This window comes from Papio anubis, chromosome 10 (genome assembly GCF_008728515.1).
Source record: "Papio anubis isolate 15944 chromosome 10, Panubis1.0, whole genome shotgun sequence".
NCBI classification, from domain to species: domain Eukaryota; kingdom Metazoa; phylum Chordata; class Mammalia; order Primates; family Cercopithecidae; genus Papio; species Papio anubis.
The window spans coordinates 57,793,329-57,818,512 of NC_044985.1; the positions used below are offsets into that span (position 1 = coordinate 57,793,329).

Below are 25,184 nucleotides of genomic sequence, written 5' to 3' on the forward strand. Positions count from 1 at the left end.
GCAGAGCTTGCAGTGAGCCGAGATCGCGCCACTGCACTCCAGCCTGGGTGACAGAGCGAGACTCCATCTCAAAAAAAAAAAGTAAATAACCAAATAAGAAACACCGGGGGACCTGGATCAATAAAATGTAGTACATCAAAATAATAATACATCACAGAGCAATGAAAATACATGGGAAAAACATTCATGGTAAATTGAGAATATTTAATATTTATTCACATAAGAAGTATTTATTAAATATTTACTATGTGTCAGACACTGTGCTAGCTGGGTAATGGGTTGGTAGGAGTAAGTAAGACAGACATTGTCCTTGTCTTCACAGAGATGACCAAGTCAGCAGTTGATTGACCTCTCTAGGTATTTTGTATGTATATTTATATATACCTAGTAGGAAACAAGGAGATATTAATAACTTTTTTTTTTGAAACAGGGTCTCTGTTGCCCAGCCTGGAGTGCAGTGGCGCAATCATGGTTCACTGCAGCCTCGAATTCCTGGGCTTACCCATCCTCCCACCCTCAGCCATCTGAGTAGCTGGGATTACAGGCATTCACCAGCACACACAGCTAATTTTTAAATCAATTTTTTAAGAGACAGAGTCTCACTGTGCTACCTATGCTGGTCTTGAACTCCTGGCTTCAAATGATCCTCCTGCCTCAGCCTCCAGGAAAAAATATTTTCTATTGAGGTAGAATTAACAAATAATTAACATGTACAGATCTTAGATGTTCTGTTGAACGAGTTTTGAAAATTTTATATGCACAGGTAACTATCCCCCCAACAAAGATATGGAACATTTCCACAGAAAGTTCCCCTATGCTCCCTTCCATGAATCCTCACCTTCTCTCCAAGTTGCTCTGTGTATTTTCTTGGTGAGGTGTATGATTTCCACAGCATAAACAGACCACAACTTATCCATTTTCCTATTGATGGACAAGTGAGCTGTTCCCAGTTTTGAACTATCATGAATAAGGCTGCTACTTTGTGTAGTAAATGCATGTATAAGATATGAACATGTTTCCATTTCTTTTGAGCAAATACTGAAAGTTGGAATTACTGGATCACAGTGTAGATATATGCTTAACTTAAATGAAAACACCAATTTTCCAAAGCAGTTGTATCACTTTATATTCCCACCAGAAATGCATCACAGTTCCTTTTGTTCCCCTTCCTTATCCACACTTGGTGGTGTTAGTTTTATTTTAGCCATTCTATTAAGTATGAAATATTAAATTGAATATAACCATATTCAATTATGGTTATAATCTGACTTTCCATGATGGCTTAAAGATGCTGAGTACCTTTCCATGTTTATTCATTTATCTTATTTTATAAAGTATATGTTCAAGTCTTGCTCATTTTAAAAGTTGGGCCATTGGTCTTCATATTGTTCATTTGTAGAAAATTTAAAAACATATATTCTGAAAACAAGTCCTTTGTCAGATATTTGTGTTGTGAATATATTTTTCTAGCTGGTGGCTACTCTACTCATTTTCTTAATGGTGTTTTTTGATGAACAGAAGTTTTTCAACATAATGAAGTCCATTTTCTTCCCCTTTTATGGTTAGTGCTTTTTGTGACTTATCCAAGAGATCTTTGCCTATCCTGGGTTGTGAAGATATTCTTCTATGTTTCAATGAAGGATTGTGACATGAAAAAATGGCAGAGTGGAAGTGTTTGAAGCTAATCAGAATGCCCTGCGGAGGAAAAGAAGCAACAGAGTCAAGGACAGTAAGTTAGGAGGCAGTCACCTAACTCCAAAATGAAGTGATGCAGTTTTAGTCTTGCTTGACAAGCAGTGTAACTGAAGAGGAAGAGATGAATAAAGGTGAGATTTAGAAGAAAAAACATGAAACTTGATTAACTGAATATCATGTATAAAAGAAGATATGTTAAAATGACTTGAAGAGCCCAAGCCTAAATGATTCAGAGGGTGCCAATACTATCAAAGACAGGACAGTCTGAAAGTGAATTCCATTGTGGATATTACTATAGAAAAAATAGGGAGTTTAGTTTTATATATCTTACATTTCGTATGATAAGAGAATATTCAAATGAAGATTTCTTGTTGACAATCAGGAATAACGAAACTTGAAAAGGGTAAAGAGGAGAAACTAAGGCTAGGTTTATAAGTCATTAGCAGAGAGCAATGCTTCTCAAAGTATCATCCAAGTGTCAGCAACATCAATATCACCTGGGAGCACGCTGGACAATTGTCAGGCCCCATCTCAGTCAGAAACTCTGAAGGTGAGGTCCCACAGTCTATTTTAATAAAGCCTCCAGATGATTCTAATGCACACTAAAGTTTGAGAACCAACAGCACACGGGTTAGAGCTGAGGCATAAGCACAGAAGGCAAGTGAAAAAAGTTAACAGAATCCCGCAATTATTAATCCCTAGGGAAGAGTCATGGCGGACAGAGAAAACTCAGTAGAGACGAGATTAGAAATGAAAGGCTAATAAGCCTGTCACCCAAAAGCCAAGCAGAAGAGGATGTCATGAAGTTTCTAAGTTTGGTTTATTCTGAGAGAGACAGAGACAGAAAGACAGAGAAAAGCACATAGAATGAAAATGCCCTTTCTCCATTCAAGACCCCCACCCCAAAAATGAAGGTCATATTGTTTTGAGGAAGAACATTAATCATGATCTACTTTCCAGACTAGTTTTCCTTCAAATAAGGGAAATCTGCAGAGTAATAATAAAACATATACTGCTACACAGCTACAGTTTTTGAAAGGGAAAGGAGAAACTGACAGGCATTTTACATATGCAATTTGATTTACTACTTAACGATTTGAGATTGGTATGATTTGTCTACAGTGGTAAATGCAGGATTCTAGCCCATCTAACTTCAAAGTTCCTGATCTTCCTGTTGTATCAAGTTGCCTGTTTATTTTCAAAAACTCAACTTGTGAATTGAGAGCTACACTTTTCAAATGACACTTTTCCTTCATTTGTACACAGAAGACTGCTGAGCTTTTTATGGAGGCCCAAGTGACAATGAGTAATATGCCACTTTCAAAAAGGAAGGAGAGAAATGAGCAGTACTGTGAAAGGCAAACAGGGTCAAAATATGCTGTTGTTCTAAGACTGGAGAAATAACATCATGCTTATATGCTACTGGGGAACATCCACTGAAGGAAGAAGAACGGATGATGCAGGAGAGAGAGATGAACTACTTCAGGAGATGAATGGAGATATATAATCGTGTGTACATGTGTATCATGTCTTTTTGGTCAATAGCATAACTGGGGGTTAAGCAAATCACTGCATCCATTTTTGTGCAGTGAATGGTTTGTATATTTTTAAATGACTTAAAAAAACAAAAGAAAAATATTTTGTAACAGTGAAATTATATAAAACGCAAATTTCAGTGTCCACAAATAAAATTCTATTCGAACAACGACATGCCCATCTGTTTACACTATTGTCTATGGCTGCTTTTGCATTACAATGGCAAAGTTGAGTAGCTACAACAGAGACTGTGTGGTCCTAGACAAAAATATCCTGATCCATTATAGAGAGTATGTGCTAACCCTGGCATACACAGCCTATCCACCTGTGCTCTAAACTGTATATGTATCTAACCAGAATAGATTGACTTCAAATCATCCAAATATTTTATTAATGAAGACTAAAAGTCAGTGTTGAACAAAGGGGATAAATTCAATGGATTTCATCCAGCCAGCTATTCGATCAATCAACAATATTTACTGAATTCAGTGCCAAGCACTGGAGATACAAAATGAACAAAACATGCATGGTCCTTATTCTCATGGAATTTAAATTCTTACAAGACAAAAAACAAACAAACAAAACAAAAACAAGAGACAAGTAACCAAGATGATACAGCTTGTGATAAGTGCTCCCAAGGAAATAAACATGATGCTATGATAGAGAACAAAAGGGAGTCTGGGAGGTTATTCTAGACAAGGCAGTCACACAAGGTGTTTCTGTGGAAGCACAGAGTCAAACGTGGTGGGGGGAAGTGGTATGGGTAAAGCAGACAATTAAACACTCTGAGATTTCCGCAGACATAGAAACGGGAGGATGGAGAAATTTATACATTGTGAAGAGCATATGCAGAGACTACTTTCCCTGATGAATTTTCCAATGGTATTTTTACTACAAAGTACACACAGCGTAATTATATAATGGGTCCAAATGGTTCAGGAACAAAATACAAATTAAAAAAAAAAAAAAAAAACAACACAACACTGTATAATTACTTAATTACCCGAAGGATAAGAATGGTTCCAGAGAGCCATTTCTGCTTATCAGGTATATACAGTAACACTTTTGTCTTTTTTAAAATGGGGGAAAAGCATTCCACACAATGTAAGTTTTCAGGATGTTGGCAAATGTGCACATGCCAAAGAAAGTATAAATGGTAGGCACTGCTTAAAATAACATTAAGCTTTTCCTACTTTTTAATTCTAAGAACACATTACAACAATTAAATATCAAAATGATCATAAAAGAATGAATACTAGAAAGAGTAGAATATTCTTTGGTTGTAATTCATACATAGCTAATGCAGCATAACATAGCAGTTGACGCTTGACAAACGATAAGCTATGAACTTTGGGAAAGAGCTAGCGTCACTTGGTTCTTAATTTCTTTCTTGGCATATACCAACATAACTACTTAAAATACAATCTGTCCATTTTGTGGGATGGTTATGCAGTTTTTTCCATGTTTTAAAATAATTATTTCATTAACCTGTTTCTAGAGTACAATCAATTTTCTACTTAAAATTTAAGCAGTTTGAAGCAGCACAAAAACTGTTCAGTAGTCTTTTAAATATTTATCAAATAATTATGCAATTCTGGTTTATTCCTCCTTATGAAAAATGATAAAAACACATGATATTCAACCACTTGAAAAGCCAGACACACAGGTCTATTGAAACATAGGTACAATTCAATGTAATGATTCATAGTGTCTCTAATAGAAAGATTTAGCAGTTCTCAATCGAGACCTTTATTCCTTCTCTGAATAAATGATGCCTGAAATTTTTATTCTTGTTCTAATGGAATTTCAATGGCCTTCACTGCAAATCTACTGGAAATTTTTGCATATTAAGTGGAAAAAATTAAATGATGTTAACCACATTTTAATGTGATTAAGGCTGACAGGGTCATTATTTCTGCTAATCACTCAGTTTAAAAAGCTCAAACAAAACTTTATAACAGACAAGGTTTTTAATTTTATGTATATCTTGTTGAAATAGAAAAAAAAAGGTAGAAGAAAAAGAAGGGAAAAACTACGCTACAGTCCTTGAGAAAAATCAATGAGTAGTTCCTACAATTTGCAGATGGGTTTCATTATACTTAATCTGGTGATGTAAAAACAAAAATGCAAAACAATCTTATACTGCACATGATCCTCTGGTTTTTTGCCTTTTAAATACGAAGATGGCAAGAAAATGTACTTTGTAGAATTTTGAGTTCTGTGTTTCCTATTTGCTGCTAAATGAAAACAAATATAGTTTTTTCTTTAGATCTTATAGCAAACTAAAAACAGAATTAATGTATAACACCACCTCAAACAATTCTTCAGTGTTCTGTTTTCTAGATTAATCTATGCCATGCAACTACGAATATTTCAAATATGTCAGGGTAAACTGAAAATCTTCACTGACAGAAAATCTCCAAAAAGAGTGATCCTAACTGCTATCAGAAGAATAGTAAGGATTCTAATGACCAGCAGTACTTTAGATAATCTATCTGTTCTGTTTGCTGATAAGTTTACTTTTCTCATGGGTTATTCTACACTAGAAGCTTAATATTAAATTAATTCTTTAAGATTGCAGGTGTATTTGATATAATTTTGGTGCTCCAATTGCAAAGGACTGTTTTTAAATGTACATTATAATATTGTTGAAGCAAAAATGAGTACGAACCTAGCCAAAAAACCTTAACTAGTATCTTCTCTAATTTTCTGAGCATTTCAATATTTTCCATAAACAGCAACAATTAAGCTAGGTACATAGCACACACAACTATACAAGAATGAATCAAATATCTCAGTATCTCTTTTTGTTGGCTGTCAACTGCTTAACCAATACTGGTTGTTGAAAACTATCTTTATCTTTCAGCTATTAAAATGATAATTTCTAAAAATCATTTGAGGACATATGAAAGTAATATCACTATTCCTAATCTAGTAGTTATAGTGTTTTACAGAAACAAAATTAATCTGCTTTAAAAAATATGACAAGCAAATGGTTTTTAAAAAGAAATACACACCTGAAGTTCAAACAATCTAATTCATATTGATTCATCCCAATCTAGTAAACTTAAACCAAATTCATTAACTAAAAACAAAACATCTCATATATACATAAGTAAATATATTTTGTATTGTTGTTTTCTAAAACAGTATGAAACTACGATCATTGCAAATAATAGTCAAACCAACAATTATAAAACTTAAGCTACAGGTGCAGTACCTTTATCCAAAAACCGATCATTCTTTTCATGGTAAATTACTCAATTGCATGCAAATAGATAAATGAGTTTACCTCACTGATCACAATCTAAGCAGCTAACAAAAGCAGAGCACCTGGCCACAAACAAGTCCTTTGAAATGCAATTTAGTATTAAAGTTTGAGAAATTGCTGTTCTGCTTTCATATTACAAATCATAACCAAACAGTTTTCAGCAAGCAGTTCAGCCGTTTGTGAAGAGAAAGTGATTAGAGTTTAGTAGATTGCATAAATATCAAGAAAAGAAGTCAATAATAATACTGCATTGTGGCCATAATCTTTGGTGTCCATAGAAAGAATTATTGTTGAACTCTTCTTATTTTAGTGTGATGCTATGCACTGGTGCATCAACTAATCACCCTCCAGAATTTCTGTGCTCATCTAAAAGGAGTCCCTGCTGAATGTTCTAATGCATCTTATTGTGAATCTTCAGCAAATAAAACTTCATGTATGAGCTCATGATGTGCTTTGCTGCTGGAAAGTCACAGACACTGTGGGAGGCTCTTTATCTTCCCAGCAGTCAGTTCTCTGAGAACATCAGTGCAGCTACTGTAGTTACCTGTAGATTACTTGTATTTTCTCACATCTGTGTCCAGCAATCTAAACCATGATGATAAAGGGTCATTAGGTTTTGAGTGAGGAAGGGGATGGACTAGACAATTTGCTCTGATAAGCTCCTTGTTGGGAGCTCCAGTTTAGAATGTGAAATGTCGGTTATGTACAGTTTTACACTAAAAGGAAAAAAGGATTTCACTTTTCTGCACTAACAATTAAAAATGATGTGGTTTAATGTCTCACTCTTGTCTACTGACTCGCATTTTATTTGGGGACTTTATAATTAAAAGTATTTAAGAAAAATAATTTTCTGTTTGTAAAATGGACGTCCACGCTCTATTAGCCACAAAGAGTTCAGGTACAATTACTAAGATAACTGCTGTTTGGAGCACAGCAAAGCAATTTCCCACAGTGGGACTTACAGTTCAATTTACCAGTTGGGCAAATATTTTGTGCTCTGTAGTGGCCTAGAGAGTTAAAAGCTATAGGTAACATTCGAGTAGTGTTATACTTGGAGAAAAGTTTCTTCAATCTAAATGGATGGTTTAGATTTCAAAGCAAAGACAGTATCCTAAAAACATTTCCCCAAATTAAAAGGATAAATTTTAAAACTAATATAAAATACGGTTGTCACAAAAACCCTGACTGACCTCTCGTTCCCCTAAAACAGGGGCTCAGAATTTGGAACTTAACACTGTTATTTTATTTTCATATTTATATTGGATCCTAAATCATTCTGATACTTAATCACATTTTGGAAGTCATCAGCTGATAGAATATTCTATATTCCTGATTAGATTATAGAATGAGAATACTAATTGCTTAATTTCAAATGGTTTAGGATACTAAATGTAAAAATATAAAAATAATTTGGAGGGGGCAGTCTTCAGATATTATACACCATATGGATAGGATAAAAAAAGGAGGTGTTTTAAAGAAAGATAGAGGGGCTAAAAATGTGCTCTCTAAATTTACATTCATAATTTACCTCTTTCTTTAGGTATGCTTATTGTAGTACAATATTATCTCTTTTCAAAATTTCTACCTACCATCCTTTGAAAGGAAATTTTAAGAGAAAACAGTGAATGCAACAAATAAAATACTGCCTTGCCTCAAAGAACTATGTTAAAATAACAAAAGTATGTGAATAAAAGCGTACAATATTTTAAAATGAAACATCAGTGATTTGGTTTTTTTGGAAATAGTTTTAAAATGGTATTCATTTAGACTGTTTGAAAGCTTTCCAATGTTGCTAGGGAAGAAAAATAAAAATACTTATTTTCAAAATTGTTTGCTAGCACTAAACACAAGCAAGCAATATTTTCCAACAGATTAAAGATAATGTAAGCATTTAAAAACTCCTGTTCTTCCTTTCAATTACATGAATTGTCTAAAAGCCTTTGATGAAAGTCTGTAAGATAGAAGATATGTCACAATTATCAATATAGAGACATTTCTTAAAATAAAAATTATCATAAAATATAACATTTTGGTAACTAACATTAACATCCAAAGGCAATATGAGAACTCAAATCCATAATAATTATTCATACACCAAACCACTGTAAACCTAAATCATTTCTGAAGACCTGAATGTGTCAAGAACTTTGACAATTATGACTGGAGCCAGGAAACTGGAGCAGTGCAGAATTTCTTATGAATTTCTCCAGTTACTTTTTATAAATGCTGTCTTGGATGACAGCTTAATGTGTACCACATGCAATATTTATTCTTCTTCAGTGTCAGACTGTCTAGCCATCCAAGGGAATACAAAGAATGTCACTTATTAGGATAAAAGCACAAGGAAGGTAATCAAGGACATATGTAACATCAGCCAATCATGCCCTATTTCAACATCCTATTCCATTCATAACAGTTCAACAATTATTTGCTTACTGATAACTTGCTTTCAGGCTGTTTGTGTTCACCATAATGGTGGTTTGCATTTATTTTGCTCTTTAGAATTGGACACTTGCTGTGCCATACGTGTTTGTCAAAACTTTATATCTTCTGTCAGAAATGGCTTAGAATATCAAATAATTTCTATTTGTCAGGAACTACTAATACAACAATCAGTAACCCTTGATGTTAATAGGGCAGTGAAATAACTATAAAACAGCAAATGCGTAACTATTAAATATTTCATAGCAAAAAAATTCCATGAAGTGATATATAGTAAGAAAGTAGGTATTATTAGCTAAGCCACACTCACGTATCTTCTTATGGCTAAGAATGTTTACTCAGCATTGTTTTTTCTTTTGTTTCTGTTTTCCAAAATTATGAAGCTGACAGAACTTCCCAATCTACTCCACTGGTCTTTAAGCTATATATGCAAAATGTCCAAGATATAGCAAGTTGCACTAAAACTTACACTTGGCCGCCAATACATATTTTACTTAATAACAGATTAAAAAAAAAAAAAGTCCCATCGCACACCATAATCATGAACTGTGTAATTGCTGAAACAATTATTTAATTATGCTTAATCAGAAAACTTTAACCAGATACGGCTTTAACGATGTATTCTAGTAACATTTAAAAGCTTTTACAAGTACTAATTTCAAGAGATCCAGACAACTAAGATGTTTGTCTTTGAATATAGGAAAGGAAACAAATGGTTGATATTCTCCATATCCTCTTTCTTGGTCTCTTTCTTTTCTGTCTCTATTTCAATTTGGCCTGAAGCAGAGCAAGTTCTACGATGCAAGGAATATGCCATGCAAACTATTCTGTATAATTTTTCAAAATAAGACTCAGGAAGAAAAACACTTTTAAATAATAAAAGCATTATCACACATTTTTCTCTTCCAGTCCTGAAATCTGATGACAGTTAAAAAAATTTTCATTGTAGGTTTGGGGGTACATGTGAAGGTTTGTTACATAAAAACATCACGGTTTTTTTTTGTACCTATCACCCAGGTATTAAGTTCAGTAACCGATAGTTATCCTTTCTGCTCCTCTCTCTCTTCCTACCCTCTTCCCGCAAGTAGACCCCAGTGTCTATTGTTCCTTCTTTGTGTTCATAAGTTCTCATCATTTAGCTCCCACTTATAAGTGAGAACATCCAGTATTCAGTTTTCTATCCCTGTGTTAGTTTGCTAAGGATTTTTTTTTTTTTTTTTTTTTTGAGACAAAGTCTTGCTCTGGCACCCAGTCTGGAGTGTAGTGGCGCGGCTTGATCTTGGCTCACTACAATCTCTGCCTTCTGGGTTCAATCTCTGCTCACTGCAACCTCCACTTCCCGAGTTCAAATGATTCTCTCATGTTTCAGCCTCCCGATTAGCTGGGATTATAGGCATGTGCCACCATGCTTGGCTTTTTAAAATTTTTTTTAATATATTTTTTATTTTTAGTAGAGATGAGTTTTCAACATGTTGCCCAGGCTGGTCTTGAATTCCTGATCTCAAGTGATGTGCCTGCCTCGGCCTCCCAAAATGCTGGTATTACGGGTGTGAGCCACCGTGCCTGGCCAATTTTTTTTTGAGACAGGGTGTCACTCTGTCACCCAGGTTGGAGTACACTGGCAAAATCATAGCTTACTGCAGCCTCGAATTCCTGGGCTCAAGCAATCCTTCCACCTCAGCCTCCCACTTAGCTGGGACTACAGGTGCAGGCCATCACAACAGCTAATTTCTTTTTAATTTCTGTAGAGGCAGGATCCCACTATATTGCTCAGGCTGGTCTTGAATTCCTGGGCTTAAGTGATCTTCCCGCCTCAGCCTCCTGAGTAGCTGGGACTATAGGCGCATGCCACTGTGCCTGGCTAATGTTTTTATTTTTTGTAGATGTAGGATGTACCTATATTGCTTAGGCTGCTCTCAAAATCCTGGCCTCAAATGATCCTCCTGCCTCAGTCTCCCAAAGCACTAAGATTATAGGAGTGAGCCACTGCACTTTGCCTAATTGCAATGTTTTATATAAGCAGGACTCAAGTTAGTTAAGAGAGTTTATTATGTGATTACAACTGCCAGGAACTAGCCAATTAACTATCAATCTCTCTGTGTTCATACACATACATATGCTTTTCTCTTAGAATTATGAAAATTAAATAAATTATATTTCAAGTCAAACAGATCTGACACAGAATAATTTCTGCCACAGGATAATTTCATTTAATATATGTAACATTTTATTTAATTCTCATAATTCTATAAGAAAATAACTATTCTCTCTGACAGGTGAGGAAACCAAGGGCTATAAGGCAACCAGCCAACCAATCTTGAGTCATGCTTATACAAAATATTGCAATTATGTTTGCTCTCCGTTAGGTATAAATTTCTGTGTAATTTTCACTGGGATACAAACAACATAAAAAACTCTGTCTACTTTTCTTGCATGAAAAGCATGCTATAAATGCATAAAATGTTTTATACGTTCTCTCACGAATTTGAGCTAAAATAAGTTTCCAAAATATTTAACTAGGTTTCTTACTTCATTTCTCTGAGTCTTAGGTTCTTGTTAGTAAATGGATAGAAATTTGCCTTCCAAGGTTGTTATGGGGATTAAATGAAATGAGAGACCATATGTAAACACCCCAAAATCCAGCATATAATAGATGCTCAACAAGTGGTAGTTATTAGTTTTGCCCGACTTGGATGTATAGGTACATATACGTATACATATACATATATAATGTTCATTATATTGCTACGCACTAATATAGTACTAAACCAGAACATTATACAAATCATCCATTTGTATTTCAGCTAATAAAGGAGATATGTACAAACACACACACTCTCACACATTTCCCTACTCTCACACACTTCCCTACTTTGTTTTGTAGTTCTCAAAAACAAATCCAAGTTAGTGAAAATGTAAAGAAACAGAATAAATCAGTACATGGTTAAAAACAAACACATAAATAAAACAAGTGGTTGAAGAAAGTTTTCTTGAGAAAAGTAGCAATGATATGTATTTTCAACCTAAAAATATATAAACTGTTTTATGTACTGTCCCTACAATGGCTATTAAATTGGAAAATAGTATTTTGAGATAAGTCCATAAAATTAAAGATACAATTTTAGGTACAATTTAAAAAAAAATATTACTCTCAGTTGCCATTTTCTAATTAGGTTATAATGAATTTTTAGTCTCAAATTTTATAGTGCATGAACTGTCTAACAACAAAACCTTACCTAAATGAAATTCACAGTAATAGGAAATGTGACTAGTATATGACATATTTCTCAGGCCTTGTCTACCTTTCCATCATCACCAATGCCCCAGTGCTGAGATACCGTAGCTTAGCAGTTAGTGAGGAAAATGAGCTCCACAGATGAACTGCTTACATTTGAATGTCGGCACCACTGACTGGTTATGTAACTTTGGCCAAGTTCCTTAATCTCTCCATACTTGCCTTTCATTTCCTTAAAATGTGGGTAATAATGGCACCTACTTTATAAGCTTGTTGGGAATCTTAAATACAACTGGCATGAGGTCAAGTATGAAGTGTTGACTGAATGATGACTACTACAAAGACAACATCAGGCATACAAATTATCTGCCATTACTCTACCTCGTAGTGCTGTAGTTTGAGTGCAGCCCCCCAAGGTTCATGTGTTAGGAAGCTTAATCCCCCAATGCAATGGGATTGGGAGGTGGGGCCTTTAAGAGGTGGCTAGGTCATGAGGGCTAACCCCTTATGAAGCGATCAATGCTGTAACCATGGGAGTAAGGAGTGGACTCCTGATAAAGAGAATGACTTTGACCCACTTTGCTCTCTGTCTCCCATTTGTTTTTGCCTTCTGCTCTTCTGCCATGGGATGACCCTTAGAAGATGCCAGTGACACTCTCAGGCTTCCTGGGCTCCAGAACGATGAACCAAATAAACTTTTCTTCTTTATAAATTACCTAGTCTGTGGTATCTGTTACAGCAGCAGGAAACAAACTAACACATGTAATGTTCTCTCATTTCCCTATTTATTTAACATCAACTCCCTCACCCCATCAGTGAAGAATTATTATTATCATTACTATTTTTGAGATGGAGTTTCACTTTTGTTGCCCAGGCTGGAGTGCAATGGCATAATCTTGACCCACTGAAACCTCCGCCTCCCAGGCTCAAGCGATTCTCCTGCCTCAGCCTCCCGAGTAGCTGGGATTACAGGTGCCTGCCACCAACCCCGGCTAATTTTTTTATTTTTTTAAGTAGAAATGGGGTTTCGGTATGTTGGTCAGGTTGGTCTTGAATCCTGACTTCAGGTGATCCACCCTCCTCGACCTCCCAAAGTGCTGGGATTACAGGCATAAGCCACTGAGCCCAGCTGAAGAATTATTTTTAACAAATTATGGTTTGCTATAGAAGAAAAAGTTAAATTCTGTTTATCATATCAATATATAAAAACCAATTTGTGGTTACAGATATGTTTTTGGGGGTTTACTCTGTACCACTATTTTAGACTTGGCAATTTCATATAATTTAAAATTTCGGTTTCAATAGGAGCCATTGTATTTTCTCCACCAAAATTTTTATATATGATATTGTTTAAAAATGCAAGCTAAGGTGGGTACTAAAATACATTGCTGTTGCCTCTTAACAATAAGTTATTAAATAGTTAATAAAATTACAAGACAAGGCAAAAACATCAGCAGCAAATGCTTATTATCCTTAAAAAAACCACACATAAATGTCGTCTTGAGAATTGTTCTTTTTAACTAAAATCCTAATTTAGTCCATTAACTAAACAATTGGAAGGAGATTAAACTTTCCGAGATAAAACATAGCAAAATGCTAAAGTTGCTAATATGATATTTTCAAAGATTTCTGGAGATTCACAAACATATCTTGTACTGTCACTTAGCTGTCAGTCATCCTGTGTGGAGCAGTCGCATTCAGGTCAAATGGATCTATTTCTACCACTTACCTGCTCCAAGAACTTGGGCATGTTTTATAATCTTTCCAACTGCCTGCCCTATCTGTAAAATGGGCATGATAATATCTGCTTGATAAGTATAATATCATACATCTCAGCAATTTCCAAGCTCAGAATGCCCATCACATAGCAGGAACTCAATAATAAATAATGGTTTGCTATGTATATCTTTTAGTTTGGTATAAGAAAAGCTAAATCAATTATATTAAATGGAGGAAGGCGGGAAGCAGGACATACAAAAGATAAACGACAAAACTTAAAAGTCATGTTTGAAAAGTGCTAGTGACCTTCATGTTGGACATCTATATATGTTCCTGGGGAAAATCTTTGAAAATTTCATGTAAAAACGCTAAAAATGATTACCAATGAACAGATGCTATTTGATCTTTTCCTTTTAAATTTCAAAATGGATTAAATCTAACAACATTTTCCACATTCCATAATATATTCTTTTAAAATAATCTCTAAGGAAAATGCTGATTATCACCCAGGAATACTGATGACTACCCCTTCATTTCAATGACAAATATTTGAAGTACGGAAAAGGCACTGCTAAATCTTTGCTAATGGAAAGACGAAGCTTATTTCTCTCTGTGTTGGAGTAACCCATTCCTAAACTAATATGCAGAACTCTTATTCCAAGGAAGCAAATGCTTCATTTTGGCCAGGTACAGTGGTTCACACCTGTAATCTCAGTACTTTAAAAGGCCAAGGCAAGTGGATCACTTGAGCCAAGGAATTCTAGACAAGCCTGGGCCACATGTGAAACCCTGACTCTTACAAAAAATACAAAAATTAGCCAGGTGTGGTGGCCTGTGCCCGTCAGGGAGGTCCAGACTGCAATGAGCTGTGATTGCACCACTGCACTCCAGTCTGGGCAACAGAGTGAGACCCTGTCTCTGAAAAAAAAAAAGAAAAGGAAAAAAATGTTTCATTTTAGTAAACATTAAATTCAAGGCCAATGTAATAGTGTAATGAGGGCCATCTCAGAATTTGAGGATCAAATGAAATAAAAAAGCTGAAATACCATAAGGCTCTAGACAAATGTTGGCTGCTGTTATTTCTAAATAAAGTTCAATCTATTTCTCTGAAGTTGTACATTGAGGGGATTTTAAAAAGTGCTTCATAATTGATAGCATGAATCAGCAAGTCACTAGACAAGCATGGAAAAGGAAAGATGAAATTTGAAATAAATTGCAATTATTACTTTAAAGGCTGTTTAAAACACTTAGCAATCGAAAATATTTCTGGACTATAAGAAATCAATTAAAGCAAACTAGAAAATACATGATGGTTATTCTTAAAACCCAAATAAAATTTTAGAACACATTTAGAACATGTTTAAAATCTGTTTCAATGGAATGTACTTAAATAAAAATATGTAAGTTATTTTCAAGTGGCTGGCTGTCTTCACATTTTATTCCTTTTTGATGGCACATTACGCTCTACATCAACTGTAGACCCCTGTTTCATTCTCTAACTTCTACTCCTATAACTCGTATTCTGTTTTATTCCATCTAGCTACTTCACAGCCTTTGTACTTGCAGTTTCCTCTCCATGGACTGAGCTTTCCGTGGATTCTCTCATGGCATGTATCCTTATTTCATAAGGTCTTCCCCAGCCACCCTAACTAAAACAGTTTCCTCTTACTCTGCTTTGTTTTTATTCATGGTCCTAATCATTCCCTGCATTATATTAAATGTCTGTTTGTTGGATGTCTATTACTACATGAGACTGTAAGTCCTGCAGAAGAAAGGGCTTTTTCTGTTCACCACCTAAGATAATACATGACACACAGAAAGGCTTAATAATTCTTAATAATTATTTGCTTAAAAAGGAAAAAGAAAACAGTATCCACCTCCTCAATGAGCTCACAGTCTTCAAAAGGAACATAAATTTGAAATTTGCATTTATAATAAGTTTTTTTAACCAAGTTTTGCTTTTCTTGATGTAAAGCATTAAAAAGACAGACTGCACAGCAATGTGCAGTCCCAGCCTTATATAAATAGAAATATACGCAAAGTTCATAAGCCAGTTATTTTAGAACACATTTTTAAAAAGCAGAATTTTAAAACTGGTGGTAAAAATGGTCACAGATACCAAAATATTTCTCAAATTGTTCTATTTCTACTACATTGTGAATGAAATAGGCTTTTGAGGGTAAGTCTCACAATCTAATGTTTTTGGGGAAATGCTTTCTAGGTCAATTTAGAATAAAGGAATGTAATAGTTTAAGTAATGTTACTGATCTCAAATATAGATATGCCAATTCACTTTGCTCTTATTCTAGCCAAAGCAACAGCTACTCACTATGAGGAAAGGTGGGAAGAAACATGGTGAGATGCAGAAAAGGCTTATTTTCAAGGGCCTGAGATATGGAAGAGGGATTGAGAGTAGGAAAAAAGACCAGGTCTTATCTATAACCCAGTCCAGAAAAGTTGCTCTTAAATTGGGCTGCAACCTCAGGAATGCTCTGTACACAATTAGGAAAAATTACCATGACAAACCTAGATATTTGCCTGGGCATCTTTTCTTTGTGAATTCATTACACTTCATTAAAATCATAAAATTCTAGTCCTGGAAGGGAACTTTAGAGACGATCTTTAATTCTTCACTAATTTTCACTGCCTCACCTCCAACATATACATACATACATTCATACTCAGAGAGACTGAGATATAGGAAATCACAATGAAACTGTTTTAAAAGGTTTTTAAAATAATAAACAACTTAAAAAAAAAAATCATGCTACTGGGCTGAGCGCAGTGGCTCATGCCTGTAATCCCAGTACTTTGGGAGGCCGAGGCGGGCGGATCACCTGAGGTCTCAGGAGTTCAAGACCAGCCTCAACATGGAGAAACCCTATCTCTACTAAAAATACAAAATTAGCCAGGCATGGTGGTGCATGCCTATAATCCCAGCTACTGGGTTATAGAGGCTGAGGCAGGAGAACTGCTTGAACCTAGGAGGTGGAGGCTGCGGTGAGCCAAGATCACGCTATTGCACTCCAGCCTGGGCAACAAGAGTGAAACTCAGTCTCAAAAAAAAAAAAAAAAATCATGCTACTGTAACAGGATTTTACATAAAGACTGTACATATTGTAACAATATAAACAAAGAATATTTACTCTAATGGAAGCCTCTAAGCTGCAAATGGTGAAGTTATAGGGCCCAACCTGAATGAGGGGATGGGGTTGTACAGAACAGGGCAGTGATATCATGGGAGTCTCACTGCTATATTTATACATGTGATACATTTTGTTCCTTAATCCTGATAACAGAAATAAGAACCAAGGTAATGTATCCAAAAGATGCATTCACAAGGCCAAACAAGTCCTTTTTCTTTTGCCTTTTTTTTTTTTTTTTTTTTTGAGACGGAGTCTCGCTCTGTCGCCCAGGCTGGAGTGCAGTGGCCGGATCTCAGCTCAGTGCAAGCTCTGCCTCCCGGGTTTACGCCGTTCTCCTGCCTCAGCCTCCCGAGTAGCTGGGACTACAGGCGCCCGCCACCTTGCCCGGCTAGTTTTTTGTATTTTTTTTAGTAGAGACAGGGTTTCACTGTGTTCGCCAGGATGGTCTCAATCTCCTGACCTCGTGATCCGCCCGTCTTGGCCTTCCAAAGTGCTGGGATTACAGGCTTGAGCCATACTGAATACTTTTTGAGCTATAACTAAATTTGGGAAACACTGTTTATACAGAACACATTTTATATGAACAATCTCAATGAATTATCTTCTACATGAAAGGCTAAGTAATTTAAATGACCAAGTTCAAAGAGCTAGTTATGGTAGCAAATAAAGACCACAGCACTTGTATTTCAAATTCTAAAGTAGTATTCTTCTTAACACACCAAACTCCTTGATAGCATCTACTCCCTAGGTTACAAATAGACCATATTCTCCAGTTTTTTAGGATTCATTTTCCTTGTAGAAACAATATTATTAATGGTACCTAACATTTTGGGCTAGTCTTCAAGTCTATTTAACTCATCAGATAAACTACAACACTAAGTCCAAAGGTAGTTGCTGTGCCTGGGGAACGTGCTGCACAGGAGGAAAGGGTAGAGACAAATAATGCTCTTCCTCCTATCCTGCACAAGCAGGACATATTAGGCTGTAAAACACTGACATTGTTCACCTTTCCTTTTCTCCACCCTTCTCCCAGGAAAACCTGTTATTCAAATCCTACAAACTATCTTGAGCCTCCATTCTAAATCCTTCCCAAGGTCCTGCCCTGTATCTCCCAGCTTCAAAATTCTCCTCTACTGCCTTCACCAACTACTAAACTCCTGTATTAGTCCATTCTCACACTGCTATAAAGAACTACCTGAGACTGGGTAATTGATAAAGAAAAGAGATCTAATTAGTTCACGGTTCTGCAGGCCGTGAGGCATTGGTTGGGGAGGCCTCAGGAAACTTCTAATTATGGCAAAGGTAAAGAGGAAGCAGGCACGGCCTGAGAAGGAGGAAGAGAGCAAAGGTATAGGTGCTACATACACACTTTTAATCAACCAGATCTCATCAGAACTCACTCATTATCATGAGAACAGCAAGAAGGAAATCCACCCCTACAATCCAGTAGTCTCCTACCAGGCCCCTCTGCCAACATTGGGGATTATAATTCAACATGAGATTCGGGCGGGGACACAAATCCAAACCATATCAACTCCGGTTGTAAGAGTGTAGCTCATCCCAACTCAGAGTCTTGGTAACAAAATATGACTCAGAGATCCTTAATCTCTAGTGCAGATTTTTAAGAGGACTGCTTTTGAATTATTCAACAAAGTGAGTAGGGTAGGGAAGCAAAGAAATTCTTTGTGCAGATGAATCATTTGTAATTTGAAGAACATTGTATAGCTATAAACCAAACTTTATATTTCATTTCCTAGATCATTGATGTGTGTACATGTATAGGGAATATATATTTTAATTTCACATGACAGAATCCTAAGGAACACTTATTTTTTTAAAAAGTACTTATAAACCTTTTCATCTGTGGAAGCTAGAAACAATTTTATAAAACTTTTCCTATTTATGTGGAGTGAAATTCTTCAGCTAGTTTGAAAAAGATGAAAGTCCTGACATATTTGATAAATTACATCACTCACAAATCAGTAAGTCAGCAGATGGTGCTAATAAGATTACAACGGGCACTCCCAAATGTATCACTTTCTTAAATTCAGTGAACCATCTGGCAAATAGAAATCATTGGCTATAAATAGTATTGCAAAAAATACAAACAGGCCAAGGGAAATTCCTAATATGCATACGGTCAGTAGCATTATGTTCATATTAAAAAAATGCTTTCGTATATAATTATCTCTTTCATAAGAAATCCGAAGTGCACTACTGCATTGTTACCTCTTGATAAGAACAAGAAATTGTCGAAAGAATATTCAAAACCCATTTAATGAAAACCAAACAGGAATTCACAAATATTACTACATGTAAAAATATATTCAAATGCAAAAGTACATTTGACCAAAAAAAGAAAAAAAGAAAGATTCCTGAATGGGCAAAGGTTTTTCCCCATCCCCACTTCTTTCAGCCTTCCATCTCCTGTAATAAAAAGACCATTTTTCTTTACCATATTCTTTTTAACTCTAAAGATTCTGATCAGAGAAAGAAATAATTCCAAAAAATTCATTCACCAAAAATTATTTGAAATCCTAATTCATAGTATAAATAATACTATTAATAAGCTTTATCATAATACAAAGTAATTTTTCCAAAGCAGAATGTCTGTGTTGTATTTCTAGCTTAACTGATCTTGTCAGAAACTGATGACCTCCTACAATAGTTCTACAGAAATCGTTTTTTATATTTATATGCATATATGTGTGTATATATATGCACACATACAGAAATAGAAAATTGTGTGTCAAAAATATACACACTTCCATCTACATATATACTTGCTGAGATATAGTAGCTATAATTTTTATAGGCAGCTCAGGAAATCAAGAAAATATATTTATCCCATGATTCCCTCCGAACCAAGCACATAATGTATAGTATCCCCAAACTATTTTTAGTTGTTGTGTATAAATTATGTGGAAAACTAATGAACACACAAAGATGGGAAAGGGGAAGGAACTGAATCATAGTATAATAAGAATTAATAATAAAACGTTTTTCTACTTAAAATGCATTTAGTGAACTTGACACATTGCCCTTCATTATAAAACAGCTTAAAAGACTTTCCAAGTATTTGTCTACCTATCTTGAATCAATTTCATGACTCAGATTAATTGACTCATATAATGTTACCCAAAAGGTAATACTAAATGACTACAAGCCCACCAAGGCATATGAAAATGTGTGTATAACACACACACACACACACACACAAAGTCTGCATATCTAAAAGTTTAGTTATATTTTCCAGTTGAACATAAATATGTAGTATAATAAATAATAAAATATAATTATCCTTTATTAACAGTTTCAAGAAAGGCAGGATCACAAAAATGAAACATAATTGATAGCTGGTAGGTGTAAAAAAATACCTAAAATTAGTTTGTTCTACTGATTTCATAATTGGATGGCATACTCTACTAACAGAGCAGCAAGGGTGCAAAGATTGAAATTTAAACCCCTAATTAAGCAGTAGTTTGACAGTTCTAATGTCCTGTACCTGCTTGACACCATGACTCAGTAAGCAATCTCAAATGAAAATTAATACCGCGTATAGTATTAGTTAGAAGTAACAGCTGATCGTGTTTAGAAAATGAAAACCTTGAGCGTTCAAAAATGCTTGTGCTCACCAAAAACAACAAAAACTTCTATATAGTTTGATTCATTCAAGAAACAGCAATTTGTAATAATAAAAAATGGTTTATGGATTCACTTACAATATCTTGATTACTGTCATTTGCTCATAACACAACTGCAACCAACCCGGCTGCCATGTCAGCTTCTCTTCAGGGGCTAGGTCTTTAATCATAAATCAATGAAATGACTAATTCAACACTGTTAAAACTAGTGAGTAGATGCTTGGAGCCATTCCAGTTTTTGCATCTTACAAAAGGTCAATACAGCTACTCAATAACACAATAGACCTATCTTTCAAAATGCTTCCTTCTTCTCTAGGGTTGAAAAATAACACATTACCATTTACATTTAGGGTGAACTTCAGTAACTAAAGTGTTCAATACTTCTGAAATGGTGACCTGCTAAAATAACAACAGTTTTAGTCTTCCTCTTGTGGCCAAAGTCACAAACTTCTCCTCACCTCTTTCTTGATGGTTTAAAATAGTTTTCCAGATCTAAAAGACCCATGAAAATATTTATTACTATTTCCTGCATCAGGCTTATTTGCTATAGTAACATTACATGTTAATCTTAAAAAACAAAAACTTTTTCTTTTGCTAAAGAAGCAACTAATAATGCAAATGCAGCTTAGATGTAAACATTACCAAAAAACAAGATGCTAACACAATTAAAAGGATTTAGTAGTTAAAATGGATTTTAACTATTTACATCTGCTTTCAGTGTTATAAATGATGAAAACCTAGTATTCATATCCTTCATAATAAAAATTTATTCTGCACTTTAATACAAAGGCTATGTTGCATAAACAGAGGATTTAAAGCTGTAGCAGAGTGGCTGAATGAAAGGAAAATGGCAATCTTTCTGGCTCCAGTAGATGCCATTCCCTATCACACAATATTTCCCACTCATAAATACATGACAAATACTTCCTCAATCATTTTTTACGAGCAGGGATGCACAGGGGGTAGTCAATGGCTAGCTTGAGGGAAAATAGGAACAGCAGGCGGCAGAAACTGTACAGAAAATGGCTATGTGGTAAATTCTCTTCTGGAACATCACTCAGTTACCCAGTCTTTGATCTTTCAGCTACAATTACACTAACTTCCACAAGATCTGGATCCCTCCCAACCCTCCCCCCAAAACATACGCACACCAACCCCAAACCAGATCATTAGTTATACCTAAAACCTGTTAAGATTTGGTTTTATAAAATAGGATCATTCATACCTCTACATTATTATAAATTAAAATTTGCTATTTAGACAAGAGTTTACTTTCAATTGGCTATAACCATATCATCATCACAACTGGTCTCACAAAAAACATGGGGTGTCTGGCGACAGCTAAATCACAGACTGGCGTCTCCTAAGCAGTCTGTCTACCATTAGGGTCTGGGAAATGGTATTTACTATACAATTAGAGCCAGGGAGTTCTACCTGTAATCATCCAAATACAGGTGTGAGAAGCCCCTTTGGGCAAGGAAACTGACTCATCCCTTTTCATGTAAACTTTGATGTCTGTATTGTTTCACAGAGCCAGAGGAAACCTTACCATTCATACCACAATGAGAAGATTTATTAACTGAGGTCAAGTAATAAATTTTAAAATTCATTCCTAAAGGTAACAATTTTTAACACAATCATCACATTTATAAGAATTTGAAAGGCAACAGAACTGATTATTTTAAAGTTAATTACCCGATGGAGGACACTGACCAGCCTGAATGAAATCTTTAAGTTCAATTTATGCTTTTTAGAACATTACCAATAAAGAGGCTAAATTCAGCTTCTATCAGGAACACAAAATGTCTTATAGTAATACTAACAGGGCATTTTTAGTTGCAGTAATTTCACAGAATTTATTCTAATGATTTATTGGAGTTAACCATCTGACATTAATTATTGTTTTGGCTTCCAGTCTATGAATGTTTATTTTTCAGTTTAAAGCCTTCTCACTCTTTGATATCATATGGAAATGAGAATTTTTAATGGAAAATTGAAACCATGTGCATCTAAGTACTTAATGAAGTACAGGGAGAAACAGACAATATATTTTAGGAGAATTCAGATATTTTGCTTTGGATAGTTTTGATTTGTTTGTATGACTCAATAGTATAAAATACTTAGAGTCCAGTGAGGCAAGTCAAAGTGAGTGGTATGCCAAATGTGGACATGCCTACACGTACATGAACACATAATTTTCTGAAGTTATTAGTGACAGCAACAAATCTTGTACATTTTGGTTACATGCCAAAAATGACAATCAATACATGAATGAACAGTTTTTACCTCGATGTACTTTTAAAGCATTTGAAACAGGTACTGGTCTTTCCCCACACACAGCCTTTTTTTTTTTTTTTTTAAAGCATTCAATCTGGATTTTAAAATTCATGCCCAGCTACAACCCCAAGTGGGTATTTTAAAGTCACTTATAATATCAACACAGCTAGAAATCCTAATGTAAGAAGTTTTACTGTTGTGACTACATTTATTCCCATTTTGCAATGGAAATAAATAATAACGTCTAATAAACTTACATTTGATAAGTAAACATATAATTCAATATTGCTTAATTCAGGTTTTCTTAAGTTCTCTAACTATAAATCAATTAGAAGACTCATCTGTGAAGGTAAATACCAAGCAAAGCCTTCTCATTCATTTTAAACTTTTTAATAATAAGGACAAAAATATTAAAATTAAACATTGCGGTTAAGTACATATACATGGGTGTGTATTTTGTGTGTGTACAGAGATGATGCATCTGGGTATATATGGTGAGGAAAAACTTACCATTTGTTTTTCTTTCTAATGTAGTCTTTTTCAGAAAGATTAACCAAGTAGACCATTGGTTTTGAAGTCAAAAATAAGTGTTTATTCAACACTTCAATCTAAAGTGGGAGATGGAGAAAGAATCCTTTTAAAAGTTTAGTAAATATGGAGTAAATCACTGAAGAATTTGAAAGTAAACATTCTTTAAAACAAGTAGGCATTTTCATTTTTATAATTCTTGTTTCCAAAAGATTAGTGGTTATGAAATATCATGAATGGGGGAAAAGAAAAAAATAACAAGCCCAGGAATAAGCAATCACTGACAGAAATAAAAGTTTAGATATAATGGTAAGTGTAAAATAATGACAACTCTAATTTGTTCCCTAGCAAATCAAAGCAAAGGCAGTAAGAGATGGCATGATATTTATAACTTACCTCTTTGTCATTCCAATCATGATAGAAGCGAACAGGTTTCTTTTGATCTATAACCCAGGATTTTACTTTGCACATTATATCCTAGACACGATTGAGAAAAAAGTAAATATACATGAATAACTAAGCATTTAGATACTAAATATTAAAATAAAAAGTTTTTAAATTTTCAAAATAAAAATAGATTGTTTTAATGAAAGGGGGCTAGGTCACACAAATAATTATTTTCAATATCTCACTTAAAAACCAAATACTAATAAAACATTGTGGCATTAAATTTTTAATGTATAAAATGGATAATATTAGCAAAAATTTGTAACAGCCTGAAAAATGTCAATTCAATTACATCAAAGACTAAATACAAGAGTTAATACCATTTCAATATTACCTAGTGATGCCATATAGAAGACAAACATGCTATTAGAAAATGGAGTGAGGGAATATACTGAAGAAAGACTAAATTACATTTTTCCCTTAAGAAGAAAAACAAACAAGACAAAATTGAGCCTATTATCGATGATCCAGCCTCCAAAATATTAAATCAACTGACCAAATCCCTTTTTATTTTAAATTAATTTTTTGTCAACACCTTCTCCCTGACCACTTCTCCTGCAGCCGCACCCCTGATACCCCCAACCCCCCCCCCCCCCCCCACCTGCCAAAGCCTCCATTACACAATGGCAAGAGCCCTGCACTGGTGACCTCCAACCAGCTGCATTCACTTTCAGAACATCTCTCTCTGCTGGAAATCTAAAGGCCTTTTAGTTAGCAAGCTAGTGTGCATTCAGAAGGAGTAACTGCAGGAAGAGCCCAATGTGCTTTGTTTCTCTGGCCTTTCTTCACAGAAAGATTAATCATCTGTGAAATGGAAACGGCAAACAGCAAGTGACACAAACTGAACCCTTCAAGCCTTTCCTCATCAGTTTTGTGGTTCTGAATCTAAAAGCTGCGTGTGGCAAGGTTCTCCTTACAGGCAGGTGTTAATAAAAGGCTCTCGGGTCTGAAAGGTCAAATTTTGCTCTTCCAGAAGAAGTGCATTTGAGAGTCATCTGGGTTTTTGTTGTTGTTGTTATTAAAGATAATTTATGGATATGTTTGAAATATGCATTTCTCAAAAGTTATTGTAACACAATTATTAGTAATAAATTTCCTGGATTTTTATCGATGTACTTTACTTTACCATAATCAGTTATTCTTCTTTAAATATCCATTTGTATAAATTATCTCAATATTTAGTATACCTTCCTTCCAAATCTTGCTGTTACCAACAGGAAAAATAAGGAAAAAGCCTTATATCC

General features: G+C 34.9%; 1 protein-coding gene across 1 annotated transcript in view; it reads right to left on the reverse strand.

Annotated features, from left to right (window-relative positions):
• OLA1 (Obg like ATPase 1) overlaps positions 1–25,184 on the reverse strand; it is a 170,365-nt gene that overhangs the window by 25,002 nt on the left and 120,179 nt on the right. The window contains exons 6-7 of the mRNA XM_003907627.3: positions 23,890–23,970; positions 23,476–23,573 (exon numbers count right to left, since the gene is read on the reverse strand). Coding sequence (XP_003907676.1) covers positions 23,476–23,573; positions 23,890–23,970 — 179 coding nt within the window. The remainder of the gene's footprint in view (positions 1–23,475; positions 23,574–23,889; positions 23,971–25,184) is intronic.